Here is a 23,054-nt window from a genome sequence, read left to right on the forward strand (position 1 = left end):
CCCTGAGGTAAAGTCTTCCAGCATGGATCAACAAGTACCAGGTGCTGGAGATGTGTTGAATTAAATCTCCAGACCAATTAGCAATTAGTGAAGACCCTGGAGCCCACCTAACCCTAACCCTAAACCCTACAACTGGGAATTCCACCTGTGGTTTACCTCTCACTCCAGAAATTTAAAGAGTGGAGCGTCACACTCCAGATGACTCCACCAAAAACTCCTGAGAAGAGAAGCTGAGAATATTTTGAACTTCAATGGAAAGAATTTTTAACTTTTCATCAAGATTTTTTTAATTCTTTTTTACTGTTTAGTTGTGCCTTTAATTGGACATGAACATTTATACCAGTTTCCTACTTTTTTCTTCTCATCTCTAGCATTTTTGTAGCCAGTTTTTTAACATGGATTATTTTTTGTGAACTAGAATGTTTGATTAGTATATTTTAGTGTTGTTTTGTATTCTTTTACATTTAATTTTTTATTTAAATTTTTGCTTTATATATATTTTTCTCCTACCTGTTTCCCTTGATTCTCCCTTTTCTACTGCTTTCAGCCAATCTCTATTGTTCTCTCTTTCACTCTTCCTTTAATCATCTACTTTTCTCTTTTCTCCTTCTCCCTCATAATCATCACATCCTATATCGCTTCTGTTCTCTCCTTGTCCACCATTTAATAATATAAACCCTTTTTCAAACTTGCTGTTTTTATTATCATAGTAGGAACTATTTGGTTTAATTCTGTAAATTGTTTGCATTGGTGGTTGTTATTTGTCTCCCCCTAAACAGTGAGGTACTGGAAACCTTCAGGGACACTATAATTCCAGAGGATCGATACTCTGTTGTCTCAGATCCATACTGTTAGATTGGTAGACATACAAACAACATGAAAAATCAAGGGAACAAATCAACCTAGGCAAACCAAGATACTCCAATAATAGTATCCATCAATAACACCATGGAAGAAATGTCAGAGAAGGAGTTTAGAATGTACATGATGTGAAAGAGCAAATAAGTTAGCAAAAGATCACTTCAATAAAGAGAGAGAGATTCTGGGGGAAAATCCTTTAAATAAAGGAATCTATACCAAATTGAAAATTCAATAGAAAGCATCACCAACAGACTAGACCACTTTGAAGACAAAACCTCATGCAATGAAGACAAAATATATAATCTTAAAAATAGAGTTCAGGGGCTGGGGATGTGGCTCAAGTGGTAATGCGTTTGCCTGGCATGTGCGGGGCGCTGGATTCGATCCTCAGCACCACATAAAATAAAAAATAAAATAAAGATGTTGTGTCCACTGAAAACTGAAAAATAAATATAAAAAAATAGAGTTCAGGGGCTGGTATTGTGGCTCAGTGGTAGAGCACTCACCTAGCACGGGTGGAGCCCAGGTTTGATCCTCAGCACTACATAAAAATAAAATGCATTGTGTTGTGCCCATCTATACCAAAAAATAAATATTTAAAAAAAATAGCGTTGACTATGAAGATGTTCAGAAACCATGAACAGAACTTCCAGGAATTATGGGATAACATGAAAAGAGCAATTTAAGATTTATCAGGATAGATGAAGGCGTGGACATACAAACCAAAAGAGTGTACAATCTTTTCAATTAAATATCAGAAAATTTCTCAAATCTAAAGAATGAAATAGGAAATCAAATACAAGAGGCTTATAGGACCCTAAATGTGCAAAATTACAACAGAACATCAAGGTACATTATAATGAAAATGTCTAGGATACAGTATAAGGATAACATTTTTAAAGGCTGCAGGAGAAAAATATCAGATTGCATATAGTGGGAAACCAATTCATAACTCAGCTGGTTTCTCAACCCAGACCCTCAAAGCTAGGAGGTCATGGAATAGTATATGCCAAACTCAAAGAAAATGGATGCCAACCAATAATCCTATATCCAGCAAAATTAAGCATCAGATTTGAAGATGAAATAAAATATATTCCATGATAAACTAAAATTACAAGAGTTTGCAACTAGAAAGCCTGCTGTTCAGAATATTCTCAGCAAAATATTCCATGAAGATGAAATGCTAAACAAAATGAAAACCAATGAAGGGACAAGCTACTACACTAAAGAAACAGTCAAAGGAGAAATTAATTCAAATTTTAAAACAAGAAATAAACCAAAATGATCAGGAACACAAACCATATCTCAATTAAAATTTGAACATTAACATCAATCAAATGACGTAGACTGGCAGAGTGGATTAAAAACAAGGCCTGGGCTGGGCTTGTAGCTCAGTGTTTTTGAGTGCTTGCCTCACATGAGTTGGGAACTGGGTAAAATCCTTAGCGCCACATAAAATAAATATATATATATATTTTTTTTTTTTTAAAAAAAAACAAGACCCAGCAATATGCTGTCTCCAAGAAACCTTATAGGCAAAGATATCCAGACCGTCACGGTGAATGGATGGGAAAAAAACATCTCATTCCTGTGGATCATGTAAATATGCAGGGGTTTCTGTCCTCTAAAAATAGATCAAGTTATGTAAGCTATATATTTGTAATTATACAATTGTATATTACCTTAATACATTTTTAGCATCTGTAGAGGTTGGTTTTTTGTTTTTTGTTTTTTTTTTGGATGGGGGTAACAGGAATTAAACTCAGGAGCACTCAACCACTGAGCCACATCCCCAGCCCTATTTGTATTTAGAAACAGGGTCTTATTGACTTGTTTAGCACCTTTCTGTTGCTGAGGCTGGCTTTAAACTCAAGATCCTTCTGTCTCAGCCTCCCAAGCCACTGGGATTATAGGCATGTGCCACCTTGCCCAGCTGTAGGGTCATTTTGATAGCTCCCTTTTGGTTGATTTTTTTTCTTTTTTTTTTTGTTTGTTTGATTTTTTAAAAATATTTTTTCTTGTTTTTTTCCCTTGATTAAACTTGTTATATTTTTTATCAACTTTTAGCTGTATTACTTCGTTTGTATTTCACATATTTCTACTCCTCTTATTTTTTCCTTCCTACTACCTAATTTGAACATAATTTGATTGTTTATCTAGCTTCTTTCTGATACAAATACAAATATAAGTGTTATACTGACTACTATTTCATCCCAGAGATTCTAATATTTAAAGCTTTTATTATCACTTAGTTCAAAGCACTTTGTATTTACTTTTCTTGTGCTCTCTTCTTTGATCTGTGAGATATTTCTAAGTGATTTTGAAGTAGTTGAGACATGGGTTTGGGGTTCTATATATCTTAAGGTGATTGATTTCTAATGTAATAAATCATGCAGGAAACACAGTATGCATGATTTCAAATATTTTAAATTTCTCAAAGCTTATTTTATGACAAAATATAATCTCTCATTAATTTTTTTACTTGACAATTTTGTGTATAGTTCTCTATAAATAACAAGTAGGTCAAGGTGGCTGATAATGTTATTAAGCCTTCTGTATCATTACTCCTTCCAGCAAAGTGAGGGGGCTTAAAAATTTCCAAATGTGATTGTGGTTTGTCTTTTCTAGTCTTATTAATTTTTACTTAATGTATATTGAAATTTTATTATTAGGTACATACACATTTAAGATTGTTATACTTTCTTGAAGTTACCCTATCATGGTTATGAAATGTTCCCCTTTATGTCTAAAAATACATTTACTTGAAATTTATTTATTTATTTTTAAAGAGAGGGGGGGGAGAGAGAGAGAGAATGAGAGAGAGAATTTTAATATTTATTTTTTAGTTTTCGGCAGACACAATGTCTTTTTTTGTATGTGGTGCTGAGGGTCGAACCTGGGCCGCACGCATGCCAGGCAAGCGCGCTACCGCTTGAGCCACATCCCCAGCCCCATTGAAATTTATTTTATATTAATAGTTCTACTTCAGATTTCTCATGCTTAGTTTCCCCTTCTTTTGCTTTTAACCAATTGGTGTATTGATATTTACATATATAGAGAGCATTTAGTTATTATTTGCTTTTTATACATGTTAAACATTTATACCTTTTAATTACAATATCTAGTTCGTTTATATGTGAATTAATTATTGCTACTATTGGAAGAAAAGTACACCTGACATGAAGGTCAGTGGAAAATTGGGTAAATGATAAGTTTGATGATGTAATATTATGGAAAACGGGTTGAGAGAGAAGATTATTAGAATGATTTTGTTGCAACTGTTCATCTCTCATTTATCATATGTTACACAGGAACAGACTTATTTTATTTTTTGTCAACACATTATTTAGCAAAAATAAAAATATATTCATAAAAAATAAAAATTATGATAAGTAATATAGCCAGGTACAAAAGACCATATAGGTATTATTCCACTTGTATGAAATATCCAGAACAGGACTGGGGCTGTAGCTCTGTGGCAAAGCACTTGCCTAGCATATTTAAGGAACTGGGTTTGATCCTCAGCACCACATAAAAAATAAATAAAATAAAGGCATGCTGGGGCTGCATTTGTAGCTCAGTGGTAGAGTGCTTGCTTAGCATGTGCGAGGAACTGGGTTAAATCCATGGCACCACATAAAAATAAACAAATAAATGTGTTGTGTTCATCTACAACTAAAAAACATTTAATTTTTTAAATACATTTATTTTATTTATTTATTTTCAGTGGTGCTGAGAATTGAACCCAGTGCCTCATAAGTGCTAGGCAAGCACTTTACCACTGAGCTACAACTCCAGCCCCTACCCCCTTTTGTGTGTGTGTGGTACTAGGGATTGATCCCAGAGCCTTGTGCATGCAAAGCAGGCACTCTACCAACTGAGCTATATCCCCAGCCCCTAAAAAACATTTAAAAAGTAAATAAAACATAAAGGCATGCTGTCCATCTACAACTATAAAAATATAAAAAGAAAAAAAGAAATAACCAGAACAGGCAAGTACATAGACATAGAAAGTAGATTAGTGGTTGCCTTTGGGTGGATACAATGAGTGACTGTATATGAGCATGAGGGATCTTCCTGGGGTAGTACAAATGTTCTAAAACTCAATTATGGTGTAGTTTTAATGAAAAAAAAATTATGGTATACAAATTATACCTTAATAGGGCTGGGGATGTGGCTCAAGCGGTAGCGCGCTCGCCTGGCATGCGTGCGGCCCGGGTTCGATTCTCAGCACCACATACAAACAAAGATGTTGTGTCCGCCAAATACTAAAAAATAAATGTTGAAATTCTCTCTCTCTATCTCTCTCTCACTCTCTCTTTAAAAAAAAATGCTTTAAAAAAATATATACCTTAATAGAACATTAAAAAATTTTTTTAGTTGTATATGGATACAATACCTTTGTTTTATTTATAATTTTTAGGTAGTGCTAAGAATCAAACCCAGTGCCTCATACATGCTAGGCAAGTGCTTTACCACTGAGCCACATCCCTAACCCCTTAATAAAACATTTTAAAGGTTAGATTTTTTAATACATTAAAATTATCCTAAAATAAAAGTTGTTTTTTTTTTTTTTTAAATAATGAGTAGTGTTAAGGAAAGATATAAAGACTGGAGCCCCTCCAAAATGGAAAGATATAGGTCTAGGGGTGTATAGCTCAGTGGTAGAGCACTTGCATAGCATGCATAAGGCCCTGGGTTTGATTCTCAGCACCGTAACATATGAGGTGAGATATAAAATTGTTATCAATAACTATGCTAATTTGACCTATGTACACATAAATTTGTGTGATTAAATAGTAAAAAACAAACAAACAACAACAAAAAAAAAAACCTGACAGCATCTGTGCCAGAATGCATCAAATTAAAAAGACAAATGAGAATGTATTTGCAACAGGACAGTGTATTAATATTCTCTCTACGTAAGGGCATTTTAGCTCTCTGCTTCCTGGTGCCATTTCCCCAGCTCCTTTCCTCTGCCATACCTTTTAACCATTGATGTTCTGCCTCACCTCAGGCCCAGAGGAAAAGAATGGGCTAAGACCTCTGAAACCTTTGGAAATTTTAGTGGCTACATGCTAGGAATGCAGGTGACAGGAACAGGTCTAAACATGTTCCCTTGTGGTTACTCTGGGTACCTAGCATATTCAGACAGATATTCATTAGCTGATGACCCAGTGTGGACTTAACTTCACTTATATTGGTGGACAGGATGGTAAAGAGATGCTGAAGAACTTCAGAAATGTTTGACACAGTCTGGAATTAGTCGAGCTTATTCTTCCTTCAGTTTGGAAACCTGTAGAATTGTGGTTGCCATGTTGGGTAGAGATTACACAGGAAAAATGGAATTTAATTAATTCAAGGAGCTTGAGTAGCTCTTTTTTAAAATTTTTTTTAGTTATAGAAAAACACAATATCTTTCTTGCTTTATTTATTTATTTTTATGTGGTGCTGAGAATTGAACCCAGTGCCTCACATGTGGGATGTAAGTGTTCTATCACTGAGCTACAGCCCCAGCCACGTCAGTAGTTGAGTCAAACCATTGCTATCATGGGTTATAGGTGAGTCCTCAAACGTTAACTTCTATTATTAAATATTATAGTAAGAATGGCAGAATTTTCTTTGATAAATATGTTCCTTGCTGTATGAAGCTTCAAGCATTGACAGTCTTCTATTTTTTTTCTTTCTTTATTTATTTAGTCATACATGACAGCAGAATTAATTTTGACATATAATACATACATGGAATGTACATACATCAATCATATTGTCAATTCTATTCTGCTGCCCTTCCTATCCTCCTTACTCCTCCCCTCCTCTCCCATTCTTTCTCTATCCAATCTAATGTGACACACTTTTTTTTTCTTTTTCTCATTACAACATCATATATGTATTCTGTATAACAATGAGGTTCTCTTTCCATCTTCTGTGCAACTGCCCTTCTCCCTCTTTTTCCCTCCCACCTCTCTTCCCTATTTAGTGGTAGTCTTCTTCTCATGCTCTTCTTCCCTATCCCATTTTGAGTCACCCCCCTTATATCAGAGAAGACATTCGGCATTTGTTTTTTAAGGGATTGGCTAACTTCACTTAGCATAATCTGCTCTAATGCCATCCATTTGCCTGCAAATGCCATGATCTTGTTATTTTTTAGTGCTGAGTAATATTCCATTGTGTATAAGTGCCACATTTTTTTAATCCATTCATCTATTGAAGGGCATTTAGGTTGGTTCCACATTCTAGCTATTGTGAATTGTGCTGCTATAAACATTGATGTGGCTGTGTCCCTGTAGTATGCTCTTTTTAGGTCTTTTGGGTATAGTCCAAGAAGTGGAATAGCTGGGTCAAATGGTGGTTCCATTCCCAGCTTTCCAAAGAATCTCCATACTGCTTTCCAAATTGGCTGTACCAATTTGCAGTCCCACCAGCAATGTATGAGTGTACCTTTTTCCCCCGCATCCTCGCCGGCACTTATTGTTGTTTGACTTCATAATGGCTGCCAGTCTTATTGGAGTGAGATGGTATCTTAGAGTAGTTTTAATTTGCATTCTCTGATTGCTAGAGATGGTGAGCATTTTTTCATGTATTTGTTGATTGATTGTATATCCTCTTCTGAGAAGTTTCTGTTCAAGTCCTTGGCCCATTTGTTGATTGGGTTGTTTGCTTTTTTGTTGTTTAACTTTTTGAGTTCTTTGTATACTCTAGAGATCAGAGCTCTATCTGATGTTTGAGGGGTAAAAATTTGTTCCCAGGATGTAGGCTCCCTATTCACCTCACATATTATTTCTCTTGCTGAGAAAAAACTTTTTAGTTTGAATTCGATTGACAGTCTTCTTTAGGAGAAAAGACCACTTGCAAAAAGGGTTTGTGAACTTCGTTTATGATGATTTTTTTGCAGCTTTTCATGTTAATTTGAATGGCTAGTATTTGAGTGCTGAAGAAATATACTATGAATTCTTTTGCTTAAAAGATCTGGACTAACTTAAATTAATTTTTGGAGCTTTTTCTGTTCCTACATGTTAAACCTTTTCCCTTACTATGTGTACTTTACTTTAATCCACAGTTCAAAGAAAGTAAAGATACACACGCGCGCACACACACACACACATACACACACATACATACACATGAATATACATACACATTCATATATTTTTGGGAAAAGGTATCACTTTGCAAATATCTACATACTGTTATAGAATATTGGTATAGAATTAATTGGTGTAAAATATTGTAAATGTGGGTTTTGAGGGCCAGCTAGAAGGGAAAGTCTGGATTGTGTGCCATCTTTGTAGTAGGATTTGTTCTTTGGTCACATAATCAAAGAACACCTTATGGGGTTTTGCCTGTGAAGAGGAAAATTGCAGTTACTAAAAATGTATCTTAATTTGAATCTATAGTGAAATAAAACTACAGGAAGAAAAAAAAAAGGCTTTTTAGAAACCAGAACTCCAAAGGGGTAAATGATATTCTTATGTTAGTCAGCTTTTATTATTGTAATAAAAATACCTGACAAGAACAACCTTGAGGAGGAAGAGTTCATTTTGGATCACAGTTTCAGAGAATTCAGTCCATTATTGGCTGGCTGCATTGCTCTGGGCCTGTGACGAGGCAGAATATCATGGTGGAAGGGCATCGTAGAGGAAAGCTGCTCAGCTCATGACAGCCAGGAAGCAGAGAGAGAAAGGAAAGGACCAGGGACAGATAGAGTACCCAAAGTCATGTCCTCAGGACCTACTTCCTCCAGCCATTCCCTACCTCCTGACAGTTATCTCCAACAAACCCATTCAAAATTTTAATCATTCAAGTGAATTAATCCGCTGATGAAATTACAGCCCTGGTGATTCAATCATTTCCTAAAAGCCCACCCTGTGAACATGATCCATAAAATAAGAAAAGTGGTACACACTGGAACTGTCCTGGAAAGTCAGAGTCTGAGACTGCCCAGTCTCACTTGGGCCTCTGTAGCCATTTTTTTGCATGTCTGCTTCACTGGTCTCTGCTTTTCTTAGTTTAAATTCTCAAGACTGATTGGCAAGCCATGGATTGGTTTGACTTGGATTAGCTGTCCAACCCTTGTTCCAGTAGCTCTCGTTATTATAAAGAAAAGGCTTTAGATTATCTGAGAAGGAGGTGTAGATAGAACAAGTAAATTAACTGATACATTTATGATAGACATGAACTACTCACAGAAGTAAGTAAGAGTTTGGAAAACATATGCAACCTCACCATTAGCAATCAATATTTTACCCATTAAGTCATCAAATATTAACAATAACAATCCTTGCTGACACACTGCTTGGGGATAGGGTATAAATTGGGACAAACTGGCCTGTACTAGGGATTGAACCAAGGGGCAGTCTACCACTGAGCTATACTCCAGGCCTTTTTATTTTTTTATTTTGAGAAAAAGGTGTCACTCTTTTGCTGAGGCTGGCCTTGAACTTGCAATCTTCGTGCCTCAGCATACTGAGTAGGCATGCCTATATCACTGTCCTCTCTGTTATAGACCTTTGAGATGCAGATGGTATTATTCCCATTATAGAGATGAGCAAACTAAATCACCTAGAGTTTAAAAGCAGTTGTTGGAAGTCACATGAAAAAGGTATATCAGAACCTCCTTTAGAACCAAAGATGTTAGCATCCAAGTTTTTATTCATTTCCATTACATTCTATGAACATAAAGTCCTTAGCAAGATGTGTAGAATATCATACGCATCAACTAAATGTTATTCATATGAGCAGTTTATAATTTGCTGCATATTATAATAGAATGTAGTACTTTAAAAGTATGTTTAATAATATAACCACTACTAATAGTAAGGATGTCATCTTGTCCTTGAGATTGAGGAATTTCCTTGGGAAATAAGTAATGCTACAGTTTTGCCAGAGAAAATACCCAGAAGCATTATATAATTCAGAAGATAGTACATTTTATATCTGTTATTATTTTCTACTGTCCCATTTCTAAGCCCTATGCTCCTCTGATTTATTGGCCCTTACATTCTTTGTGTCCTAATTCGTTCAATACTAGTTGAATGGCAGTTCCAGCTCAAAGATGGATCTTAGAATTTCCTTCTGAATATCCTGACATTTACACATTTGTTTGACAAATATTTATTGAACACCTACTCTGCCCTTCATTATACTAAGGTTAGAGAGACAATTCAGATTTTAAATTAATATTAAAGTATAGACCAAACCAAACCAAAGCTGCAGTCCCCAGGAAATTAAATGTTTCTTCCTCTATGGAGCTTTCTCTGATTCTGTCAGGTACATTTAGTCAGTCACTACTCTCTCCTTAGAGTACCCAGAACAATCTGTAAACTCATACTCTTTGTGTCATATTAAACTTTCTATGAGCTTGCCTGTTTCGCACACTTAACTCCTTTAGGTAAGTTTTTCTTACATATAATTTAAGATGATACTGTTACAATTTTGCTTTGGAGGGTTTGATTTGTTTTTCCTATTTGTTTTCTTCTTAATTTTTTAAAAATTTGTTCTAATTAATTGTACATGACAGTAGAATGCATTTTGACACATTGTACACAAATGGAGCACAACTTCTCATTCCTCTGGCTATCTGTGGTGCAGAGTCACACCCATAGTGTAATCATACATGTATATTGGGTAATAACATCTGATTCTACCATCTTTCCTATCCCCACACCCCCTCCTCTCCCTTCACTCTCCTCTGCACAATCCAAAGTTTCTTTATTCTTCCCTACCATCCTCCCCCACACACACCCTATGGGTCAGCATCTGCTTATCAGAGGAAACATTTGGCCTTTTGGTTTTTTGGGATTGGCTTATTTCACTTAGCAGAATATTCTCTAGTTCCAGAGGATTTGCTTTTGTGGGGTTTTGTTTGTTTTGCTTTGCATTCAGTCACTCTTCCAGTAAATATTTATCAACATCTGCCCTATGCCACGTACTATACTAGCAAGTTTATAGTAAGTAAGTTTTAATAAACAGAGATAAGCAAGGACCTAGAACTCATGGGAACCCACATGGGCACTTGAAAAATATGTATTCTTTGTACAAAATCAGTCAAGCACTTAAACATCATTTATTCCATTAATAAGATCTTCTGTGACTTTAAATATAGGTATATTGTGTTCATGTTCATTTTCTTCTATTGGTGTTTTGCATCTTGCCAACAAACTAAGATGGAAATTTTTTAAATAAAAGAAAGGTGAAAATTAAATTGAAGAATGACATTAATATCAGATAGAATAGTCCTCAAGGCAAAAAGTATTATAAACAAGAATATTTTATATTTATTAAAGATTAGCTACAAATTGCATGCTAAATAATATAGCATCAAAAATATAAAATAGGTAATAAGGAATAAATTTTCCATGTGGATAAAGTGTGAGTAGTGAAAATAGAAAGTTTCTGAATAAAGGGAAATTTTCTGGATCCCACGGAGATCCTTCCTAGGGAGCCCACTCATTTAGAATTTAGTTCCTAAAGAAGCAAAAGGAGTGGGCTAGGATTAGAGCTCAGTGGTAGAGCACTTGTAGCATGTGTGAGGCACTGAGTTCAATACTCAGCACCACATAAACATAAATAAAATAAATGGTCCACCAAAAATATATAACAAATATATATATATATATATATATATATATATATAAAGAAAAAGAAGAAGCAGCAGCAACAGGATTCTTTTGGCATGTCCTGCCATCTCATCCTGGAACTCAGAGAAATAACACTTTGCGTTTGAAGAAAGAATAATGATGTAGAAATGCCTATGCTATTTTAGTCATTCTAGGTGAAAAATATTTAGCTCAGAGAGTTTCTAGATTCTAAGCCAGACTGACTATAGAACCCTGACTCTTTCCAGGGTACCATACTGTCTCATGGTTACTACCAGACTTCCCAGGAACCTATCCCATGTGCCACTCAAGAAAACACTGCTTGTTTGAAATGCCAAACTTCTGAAGTCTTATACAGCTTCAGTAATTATGTATGATCATTGTTGTCAGCTTTCAGGGAGCTAAGAACAAATTTGTACTGATATATTTGTATTTTTTCCTCTCTGTCTCTGTCTCTCTTTCTGCATTCTTAGTGTCTAAAACAGTAAAGCATATTCAGTTCATGGACATTCAATTCAAATACTCATCAGTGAGTACATATTTATTTAATTAGTGGATTATCTATCTTAGAAATCTATGACTCCATATCATCTAGCCATCTGCCCAAGCTAGAATTTTAAGAGACTTAGACTCTCCCCTTCTTTTTACTCCCTTCCCATAAAACCCATGACCAAGGGCTATGGATGTAGCTCGGTGGTAGAGCACTTGCCTATCATGTGGAAAACCCAGGGATTCACCCTAGTACTGCAATTTTAAAAAAAAAATCCATCACTAAGTCTTATGGATTTATTTCCTTAATAGCTCTTGCATTTGTCACCTTGCTCACTCCATCTCTTCATCATCTAGTGCCTTTGTTCAGTCCCTCTCTGGCCACTGATTCAGTTACCTCCCAACTGGTATCCATGCCTTTTCTCTCTTTCCCTCTAAGCCCATCAACACCAAAACAGTTAATACCACTCTTGCTGACAATCCCTAAATGTCTCCCATAATTCAAAATGATAGTCTAAATTCCATACTTATGAGTGGAGACACTTGATCTGGCCTACTTTCTAATTTTACTTCCTATCACTCTAAACATTCTTAGCTACAGCAGTACTGAACCAGGTACATTTTGCCAAGTGATGCTTCCATGCCTTTACACATATTCTCCAGTCAACCGAGAACATCTTTCCTTAACTTTTCTTTTGTCTCACTAAATTCTACAGACCCTTTGGAACTCAGCTCCTGCTGACTTTTTCAGAATACCCTCCCCCACTCTTAGAGTTGTGGGACTCTTCTGTGCTCTCAGAACCCTGTGTATTCTTGATACTTAAAACACTGTCCTGTCATTGCTGATGTACAAGCCTATCTCCTCTGTCACCCAGACTATGTGTAATCAAATGCAGAGATTCTTCTACTTTATTCTTTTGTAATTGCCAAAACCTAGCCTAGGATCTGGTCCATAATAGCTTTCAACTTAATAAGTGGTTATGTGATAAATTCATGAGGTCTTGTGGCCTAATAATGATGCTTTTATTTTCTAGCTACATGGTTCAGTGGCCTGGTGGCAGAATCCTGCATCGCCATGAGCTAGACACCTTTCTTGCACAGGCAGTGTCTACCCAGCTTTATGAACCAGATCAACTCCAAGAACTCAAGGTGATTTGATTCTACCTTTATTTAACTTTTTCCTGTACTGTAGGGTCTTTTTCTCCCGGAACGGGTGGGGGGGAATGAGTTCTGCAAGTAAGGATTGACTTACCTTAGTCAAATATACAAAAATCTGTCAGTAAAATCAAAAGATGCCTGCTATACTATCCCCATATTGATGGATGAAAATGGACAATAAAGATGGATATTATGCAAGGCAAATAAATCATGGCCCATAGACTATGTGTCCAACTCTCTTTGTAAAAAAGTAACTTTTTGGCCAGGCACAGTAGTGTACAATTATAATCCCAGTGGCCTGGGAGGCTGAGGCAGGAGGATCACAAGTTCAAAGCTAGCCTCAGCAACAGCAAGACCCTGTCTCTAAATAAAATTTAAAAGGGCTGGGGATGTGGCTCAGTGGTTAAGCACCCCTTAATTCAATCCCTGGTACCAAACAATTTTCTTTTGTTTGGTGTCACTAAGTTGCTGAGCTTAGCCTTGAACATATGATCTTCCTGCTTTAGCCTCCTTGGTTTCTGAGATTACAGGTGTGCAGCATAATGCCCACCTCTGACTCTTATAAGAAGTACTATAGGGGACTTATCCTGGTATCCCTGCTTATTTCCGAATAAATGTCCATCCCCCCTTTAATAATACATACTGGGTACTAGGGGGAAGTATAGAAAAGCATGAGGAAGAAAATAAGTCCACCATGTAATTGAAGGCAGTACAGGATGGTAGCATAATTGATAGGCTCTCAAGGAACGCTGCCTTCAGTTTGAATTCTGGCTTCATAATGTCCCAGCTGTGTGACCTTGGACAGGCTACTTAAACTCTCTAGCTTTAGTTTCCTTACTTGTAGGATTTTGAGGATATTAAGTAAAATAGTACATGTAAATAGTCTCTTGCATATTTTAAGTTCATAGTACTCAATAAATATTGCCTGTCAATGCAGAATATCCCAACCCCTGACTTCAGTAGCTATGTTCTTTTGAGGCCCTAAGGTAAACCAGAAGATTAAATGAATAAGATTTGCAAAACTGAGCTGGGTTCAGTGACAACACATCTGTAGTCCCAGTTACTTGGGTGCTAGAGCAGGAGGATCCCCTGAGCCCAGGAGTACTAAACTGGGTAACAAGGAGAACTCTTCTCAAAAAAAAAATAATACTTGGGGATAGGAGTGTAGCTCAAAGTTGTAGCACTTACCTAACATACAAGAGGCCCTGGGTTCAATCCCTTGCAATCTCTTGTACTAAAAAAAGAAAAATAGGGATCGGGATGTGGCTCAAGTGGTAGCGTGCTCACCTGGCATGCATGAGGCACTGGGTATGATCCTTAGCACCACATAAAAATAAAACAAAGATATTGTGTCCCTCTAAAAAACTAAAAAATAAATATTTTTTTAAAATAAAAAATAAATAAAAAAGAAAAATACTTGTAAAATTTTAATTTAAACTGGGTACACTCTTGTATGTCTGTAATCCTATCTACTCTGAAGACTGAGGCAGGAGGTTCAAAAGTTCAAGGACAGCCTGGGCAAATTAGTAAGACCCTGTCTTAAAATTGAAAAAATTAGCCAGGCACAATGATGCTCACTTGTAATCCCAGTGACTAGGGAGGCTGAGGCAGGAGGATCTCAAGTTCAAAGCCAGCCTCAGCAACTTAGTGAGGTCCTAATCAATTTAGGGTTAATCACCTGTGGGTTCAATCTCTGATACAAAAAAAAATTAAGAGCTGGGATGTAGCTCAGTGGTAGAGCTCTTGACTCACCTTTATAAGGCTGTGGATTCAATCCCCAGTACAACAATAGCAAAAATCTTAATTTATTTCAGATCAACTATGGAAAAGATGCAATCATCCTAGGACAAAAAGTGTTTCCTTTTTGGAGTAAAGTAGTATGGCTGGATGGTAGAGCAGCTCCTGATGCCCAACCACATCTAGCAGGCACCTGAAAATACTTCCCTTTTTCCTATTGAAGCCATCTAACATACCAACTTGAGATAACCACTGTGAAAACTGTTGATGTTTTCTTCCAGTGGTTTTTTTGTGTGTGTTATGCTGAGGATTGACTCTTTCAGACTTTTGTCATGCATATTGATGTTTCTTAAGTAGTTATAGCCACAGTTTCTGTGTATGCAGATTGAACCAACCACAGATGTATAATATTTTTTTAAAGTTGCATTAATACTAGATGTGTAAACTTTATTTCTTGTCATTATTCCCTAAATAATACACTATAACAGCTATTTACATTTCATCTACATTGAATATTAGGAATTATACATAATCTATATGCTATAAAGTATATAGGAGGATATGTGTAGGTTATGCAAATACAAAAGGGACTTGAATATATATGAATTTCATTATGCTTGTTGGGAACCAATCCCCAGTGATACCAAGTGATGACTATATTGTGTTTTTTTCCCACAATATAACATATATTTTCTATAGGTTATAAATTTTAGTAAATATTTTATCATATGGATGTATCATTTAATTATTATAATGTTTATAGTTTTCCCCTGTTATGTGTAATGTTATAATTAGCATCTTTATGGATAAAATTTTATTCACATCTCTACTTCTTAGAATAGATTCTTAAAGTTGATATCCTCTAACCTTATGAGTAACTTTCAAGTCATCTCAGGGAAAAACATAGATTAAAGCTAATTGTGCATTCAAAGGTCTGTATTAAAAAGCACATGTTCAAATTTAACTGCAAGAATTAGCATGACAGAAGGGCCGGGGTGTGGCTCAGTGGTAGAGCACTTTCTTAGCATGTGCAAGGCTCTGGGTTCAATCCCCAGCACTGAAAAAAATAAAAAGAAAGAACTACTTTGTCAGGAATAAGAATAAATGTTATCAGTAACAGTACACGTTGAATATCCCTTATCAGCAATGCTTGGGGCCAGATTTGTTTTGGATTTCAGATTTTGTTTGGATTTTTAAGTATTACATATACCTAATAAGATATCTTGGAGCTAAGATCCAAGTCTAAACATGAAATGCACTTGTGTTGTATATGCTCATACACATAGCCTGGAGGTAATTTTCTATGATATTTTTAGGGTAACTGCATTTTGACTGTGACCTGTCATGTGAGGCCAGGTGTGGTTGTTTTCACCTGTGGGATCATGTCTGTGCTCAAAAAGTATCATATTTTGAAGCAGTTTAGATTTCAGATTTTCAGATTAGGGATGCTCAACCCTAGTTTGGGTGTTTTTATTTTTTTTTAATTTTTTAGTTGTAGTTGGACATAATACCTTTAATTTTTTATTTATTTTTATGTGGTGCTGAAGATCGAACCCAGGGCCCAGCACGTTCTAGGCAAGCACTCTACTGCTGAGCCAGCCCTCAACCCTAGTTTTTTAATACTAATTTCTCCTCTATGGTTGTTTCAGATTGAGAAATTGGATGCCCGAGGGATTCAGCTTGCTGCCCTCTTCATGAGTGGGGTTGACACAGCTCTCTTTGCAAATGATGCCTGTGGCCAGCCAGTCCCTTGGGAGCATTGCTGCCCCTGGATTTACTTTGATGGCAAGCTGTTCCAGAGCAAGCTCATTAAAGCAGGCCGAGAACGAGTATCCCTGGTTGAACTCTGCGATGGCCAGGTACCAGCACATTGGGCAGTTGCTGAGTGCCATCTCTAATCTGCTGAACGGGAATGAATGAATGGGCAGGGAGAAGAAAAATTGCTGAAACATTGGAGAGGGAGGGAGCAGAAGTGGGAAAAGTGTTTCTAACCTTAACCTAATTGAACCAACATGGCCCCAAACCCCAAGTATAATCTTGTAATGTACATGTTATAAAATCATATGTTGAAAGTTTTTTTAATGTTTTATTTTGAGACAGGGTCTTGCTAAGTTGCTTAGGGCCTTGCTAAATTGCTAAGGCTGGCTTTGAACTTGTGATCCTTCTGCTTCAGCCTCCTGAGCCACTGGGATTACAGGTGTGCACCACCATCCCAGCTTGTTGAAAGTTTTTGTATGAGCTTGAAGTAATCATGTCCTTTTTCATATTTCTTCCCCATGGAATACTCAGTCATAGTATATGCTTTTTCTCTAACTCTTAGGATTTCATTTCCCTTATTTATAAAAACTGTAAGTCACTTTTGCATGTGATGATCTTTTTTTGGTAATGAAACTGTTTAGAAATAGGTAAAGCAGATGAAAGGGTAGAAGTGGAAGAATTTTTACAGCCAAACTTTGGAAAAAGTGAGAAAAGACAAGGGAGTGGAAAGATTACTCACTCTTTCATCCATTTGGAGGGAATTAGCTGAGATTTTAGAGCAGGGGTCAGCAAGCTACTCAGTCTGCCTCCTGTTTTCTGCAAGACAGTCCATCCCCTGTTTTTGTAAATAAAATTTTATTGGAACACAGCCACATTCATTTGTTTGCATATCACCTCTGCTTTCATGCAACAGTGGCAGAGTGGAGTAATTGTGGCAGACACAGTGTGACACACAAAACCTAATATATTTACTATTCTACCCATTCCAGAAGAAGTTTGAGCCTAAGCAGAACTTAGGGTCTCCAATCCTGCAGATAGGGGAGAAAGTTGAAATTAAGGCTTCCTATATATCGGGTTTTTGTTCTTTTCTCTTTTACCTAATTCTGTTACCTGTCCCTTAAAAAATGACCTAACCTACCTGCACAAGGACTTATGTTCAATCCCCAACATTTCAAAAGAACAAAAGAAAGAAAATAAGATAAAAATAAATTATCTATCCTATTGCTGGCCATGTAAGAGACCATCAGTAAATTCTTATTGTTATATTTGTTTTCATTGGTCTAGTTAATGTGCCTCACAAACCCTCAGTCAATACTAATATGATTGGTAGTGTGGTTTCATGAGAAGAGTGAGGGCTTTGGTGTTAGATGGGCTTCTTGAGTGTGTGGCCTGAAGCCATTTAACTCCAGACGTCAATTCCCTTAATGGGAATAGAATTGTGAGGCCATACCTAAAGTGCTCAATAACTGAGCCTGAAACATAGGAGAAGTTTAAAAGATGGCAGCTGCTATTACTATTTTCTCCTTATTTGAAGGCTGACCTGGCAACCAAAGTGGAAAAGATGAGACAGAGTATCCTTGAAGGAGTCAACATGAATCATCCACCACCTTCTGCTCTACTTCCATCACCTACTTTTGTGCCTCCTATGGTGCCCTCTCTGTACCCTGTTTCACTTTATTCCCGAGCCATGGGTTCAATGCCACCTCCCCCTCAAGGAAGGAGCCGAGGGTTTGCAGGTCAGTATGTCAGAATGAGGTATTTACCATCCAATTCATTTCATAATAACCAACCAGTACTCATTGCTATTACAGAATTACCAGTTTCATATATATCATACTTCATTTACATTCTGTGCTCTGTTATGGTAGTTTGAGGAGCATCCTATTTGAGATGGAGGGATGCAGACCAGGAAAGAAAGTCCTATGAATTCCCAGACCTCTCTCCATAGAGGTAGTTGGTCCCCAGGAATTTGACTTTAACCAACCAAACTCGCAAAGTGACTGACAGAAAAACCAGGATTGACTTTTTTATTTTGAGAACTACAATTCATATGAAGTGGATCTGTATGTTTGCACAGAAGCTTGCAGGAAGAGCAGTAGGAATAAATGACCAATGGGAATAAATTATTTGATATAGCCATTTCTACTCTGGGGGTTGACCTGACACATTTCCCTTCCTTCTGCTCCAGAAGCATAGAGATAAATGTAAATGTCATTGTTCATGCCTTCCAAAGGATTACAGGTTAGTAGGGGAAATAAATGCACAAATATACATACAAATACACACATATACATGTAAACATATACATATATGTATAAATTATGGTGACATTTGAGCTGCTCCTTAACAAGAAATCAACAAGCATGCTTAGGTAGCCCTAATATTTTAAGCAACCTGATATTTTTTTTGTTTGTTTTCTTTTTTTTTTTAATTTTTTATTGTTGGTTGTTCAAAACATTACATAGTTCTTGATATATCATATTTCACACTTTGATTCAAGTGGGTTATGAGCTCCAATTTTTACCCCATATACAGATTGCAGAATCACATCAGTTACACATCCATTGATTTACATATTGCCATACTAGTGTCTGTTGTGTTCTGCTGCCTTTCTTTTCCTCTACTATCCCCCCTCCCCTCCCCTCCCCTCCCCTCTTCTCTCTCTGCCCCCTCTACTGACATTCATTTGTCCCCCTTGTATTGTTTTTCCCTTTCCCCTCACTTCCTCTTGTATGTACTTTTGTATAACTCTGAGGGTCTCCTTCCATTTCCATGCAATTTCCCTTCTCTCTCCCTTTCCCTCCCACCTCTCATCCCTGTTTAATGTTAATCTTCTTCTCATGCTCTTCGACCCTACTCTGTTCTTAGTTACTCTCCTTATATCAAAGAAGACATTTGGCATTTGTTTTTTAGGGATTGGCTAGCTTCACTTAGCATAATCTGCTCTAATGCCATCCATTTCCCTGTAAATTCTATGATTTTGTCATTTTTTTAATGCAGAGTAATACTCCATTGTGTATAAATGCCACATTTTTTTTATCCATTCATCTATTGAAGGGCATCTAGGTTGGTTCCACAGTCTTGCTATTGTGAATTGTGCTGCTATGAACATCGATGTAGCAGTGTCCCTGTAGCATGCTCTTTTTAGGTCTTTAGGGAATAGACCGAGAAGGGGAATAGCTGGGTCAAATGGTGGCTCCATTCCCAGCTTTCCAAGAAATCTCCATACTGCTTTCCAAATTGGCTGCACCAATTTGCAGTCCCACCAGCAATGTACAAGTGTACCCTTTTCCCCACATCCTTGCCAGCACTTGTTGAGCAACCTGATATTTTAAGCAACCTGTCTCCTGGTGAAACAGGATATTTTAATGGGAACCTTTTAACATGAAATAGCACGAGTCTGTGATCATGTGAGAGTGTCATTGCTATGTTGAATGTGTGTGTTGTTCATTGCTCCTCTCTTAAAAATGATCTTTTGGGGAATCACAAAATTCAGTATGGATGTTTAGTTCAAAGCTGGGCTAGATGAGCAGTGTGAAAGTCAGCTCTTCTTCAGTTGGGTAATAATCAAATCTTAAAATCCAGGAAACTAGCTATTTCATTACTTTAAAGTGGTTCTACAGATCTCTCCTCTGATTATTTGTTTTTATTTCATTTTGTTTTATGTTACCAGGGAGTGAATCCAGGGCCTTGCACATGACAGGCAAGTGCTCTACCAATGACCTATATCCCCAGCCTTTTTGTTTGTTTGTTTTGTTTTGTTTTTGAGACAGGGTCTAACTTGCTGAGTCTGGCCTGGAACTTATGATCCTCCTTCCTCAACCTCCAAGTAGCTGAGATTAGAGGCACATGCCACCACACCCAGCTCTTCTTTGATTCTTTGTGTGTTGTCTTTATTCTGTAAGTCTCAGAAGTCATCTTAATTATGGCCAACTTCTCAGGAGGTTGTCACCATTGTCCCAGCTACCAGTAATACTATAGTCTCCAGGTAGTGGTGGTCCATGGTAGCCTCCTTCCTCCCAAAAGGACACAGTAGAAATATAAATTTTCCTTGCCCCTTTTAAGAGTATAGTTCCTACCTCCTGGGATTCTCACTTTTATACAAACAAAGAGCTCTTCGCTAACTACTTGATTAATGAGTTAAGGGTTATTACCTTTGGGTTTTTTTTTTTCCCATAAACTAAAATGCCTATTAGAACTCTATACATATTCTTTGATGGCCATATTACAAACCTCAGCTATGCTTGTGGGTTTACATACACAGAGTTGGAATTTCCTCTGTCTTAAATAACTATATTACCATCCTGTCTTGAATGGTCCTGAGTTTCAATTATTACTTTTCTTGCTTTTTAATTATAAATTGCTGTTATTCTAGCTTCTTTTTTTTTCCTGTTTAGTTTGGTTGTCTGGCTAATCGTATAGTGGGTAGTGATACATATCTGTATCAAGAGTGGGTTTAACCTATAATTTTCTAGTAACTATATTTTAAGATATTATTCCAACAGATATTGAATTCTGACCTCAATATTCAACAGATATTGAATTCTTACTGCTGGGCTCTATAGTCAAAAATGAAATCACTCATACCTGTTATTAAAATGGATATATATATATATATATATATATATATATATATATATATACACACACACATACATATACAGATCTTTTACCACCTCCCCCTGTATTTGCTTCCATCATGACTCCATGTTATTTGCATAGTCTTCTTATCAGAGAGAAATGGAGATAAGATTGTAGGACCTTTTGTAGGACCTTGCACTAAGCATTCTTTGCTGCTGTTCCTCCTCTCTTGCCAGGTCTCCATCCAATCCCACCCCAAGGAGGAAAACTGGAGATTGCTGGTATGGTGGTGGGCCAGTGGGCTGGCAGCAGATCCTCCAGAGGCCGAGGATCCTTTGGCATGCAAGTGGTTTCTGTCGGTGGGCCAGGAAAGGGGTATGTATTCAAATGGGTTGGTATGAGCTAGTGTCAATCAAGGTGCCCTTGGGAAATGACCAGCTATTGAATCCTTCTATTATGGTAAGAGGCATTAACCAACTATCCATATTTAAAGCCAATTTTCTGTTTAGTTCAGCAAACATATACTAAATATTCTGCCTTGATGAAAAAAAGTTTTGTACTAGAGAAAGTGGAACAGTATAATACAGTATATGTACTATATGGTAATATAATATGAAAAGGACAGAAACATAGGTTTATAATAGTAACTGAGGAGGGGCATCTAACTAAGCTGTGTCAAACTTCCTAGAGGAGATGAGCAGCTAACCAAGTGAAAATGATATGGATGTGGGCTTTGTGTTTCTCATGATCATTTTTTCTCCCACTTGCTAAAGGCATGGAAAAGAGCAGACTGGTAGAGGATCCAAAGGACACAAAAAAGGAAATAAACAAGTAAGTACCTTTTGTCGAGACTCTTTATTTTCTGTTTGATAATCTTCTGTTTTAACTGAGTTGCCAGACATCACAGACATGGAAACCTGAGCTACTCGGGGAAGGAAGTTGTCATATCTTCTCCAGGCATTTGATTCCATTCCCCTCCTCTCTAAAAGTCTAGTGAGGGTTAGCCTGCCTAGAACTCTTCCTGCAGGGCTGCAGAGGCACATCCTTAACCCTGAATGAGGCCACAAGGCAGATTCAAATGTGTCCTAAAGACCTGTGTCTAACATAGTATTTTCTACATAGATACAGAAAGGTACCAGAGTGTAATGAACAGTGTAGTTGCCTACAGTCTGCCTAAGCTTCTAAGGGGCCACCAGAAATGTTTGAACAGTGTTTTGCACTTTGCTGAATGTGGAAAAGGGAGGGGGGCATTAACATTCTGCTTGTTTTTAAAATGTTTTTATTAGTGCATTATAGTTATACATAATAGTGGGTCCATTTTGACATAATCATACATGCGTAGAATATTATTTGCTCCATTTCAGTCCCCAGTACTTCCCCCTTCCCTCCTCTCATCTCTCCCCCTGTTCCCCTTCTTCTATTCTACTGGTATTCCTTCTATTTATTTGTTGATTTTTTTAATTGGATACACACACATACACATACACACACACACATATACTTTCACTGTGGTGTATTTATATATGTACATAATTTGGTCAATCCATTCCACAGTTCCTCTATTTCCTGTCCCTCCCTCTTCCTCCTAAATTCTCTTCCTCTACTCTACTAATCTTCCATCTATTTTCATAGGATACCCCCTTTTTATCCATATTTTCCTGTAGATTCCATGTAAGAGAGAAAACATTCAACTCTTGACATTCTGGGTCTCATGTTTTTCATTTAGCTTTATGATTCCATCCATTAACTGGCTAGTGAAATAATTTCACTCTTTATGGCTGAGTAAAACTCCATTGTGCATACATATCACATGTTCTTTATTCATTCCTCTGTTGGTAGTCATGTGGGCTGGTTCCATAACTTGGCTATTGT

General features: G+C 36.9%; 1 protein-coding gene across 3 annotated transcripts in view; it reads left to right on the top strand.

The window, feature by feature from the left end:
* Fam120c (family with sequence similarity 120 member C) overlaps positions 1-23,054 on the top strand; it is a 127,018-nt gene that overhangs the window by 95,050 nt on the left and 8,914 nt on the right. Inside the window, exons 11-15 of one of the 3 annotated variants that reach the window (XM_046452578.2) lie at positions 12,983-13,097; positions 16,493-16,702; positions 18,136-18,337; positions 21,419-21,557; positions 21,956-22,013. In XM_046452578.2, coding sequence (XP_046308534.1) covers positions 12,983-13,097; positions 16,493-16,702; positions 18,136-18,337; positions 21,419-21,557; positions 21,956-22,013 — 724 coding nt within the window. Of the gene's footprint in view, positions 1-12,982; positions 13,098-16,492; positions 16,703-18,135; positions 18,338-20,274; positions 20,764-21,418; positions 21,558-21,955; positions 22,014-23,054 lie in introns of those variants that run through there. The other 2 variants (XM_058582038.1, XM_046452584.2) reach the window with 2 other exon arrangements.

The sequence above is a fragment of the Marmota monax genome, unplaced genomic scaffold, assembly GCF_021218885.2.
Source record: "Marmota monax isolate L192 unplaced genomic scaffold, Marmota_monax_Labrador192_F-V1.1 WCK01_AAM20220418_F8-fsc00223, whole genome shotgun sequence".
Taxonomy (NCBI): domain Eukaryota; kingdom Metazoa; phylum Chordata; class Mammalia; order Rodentia; family Sciuridae; genus Marmota; species Marmota monax.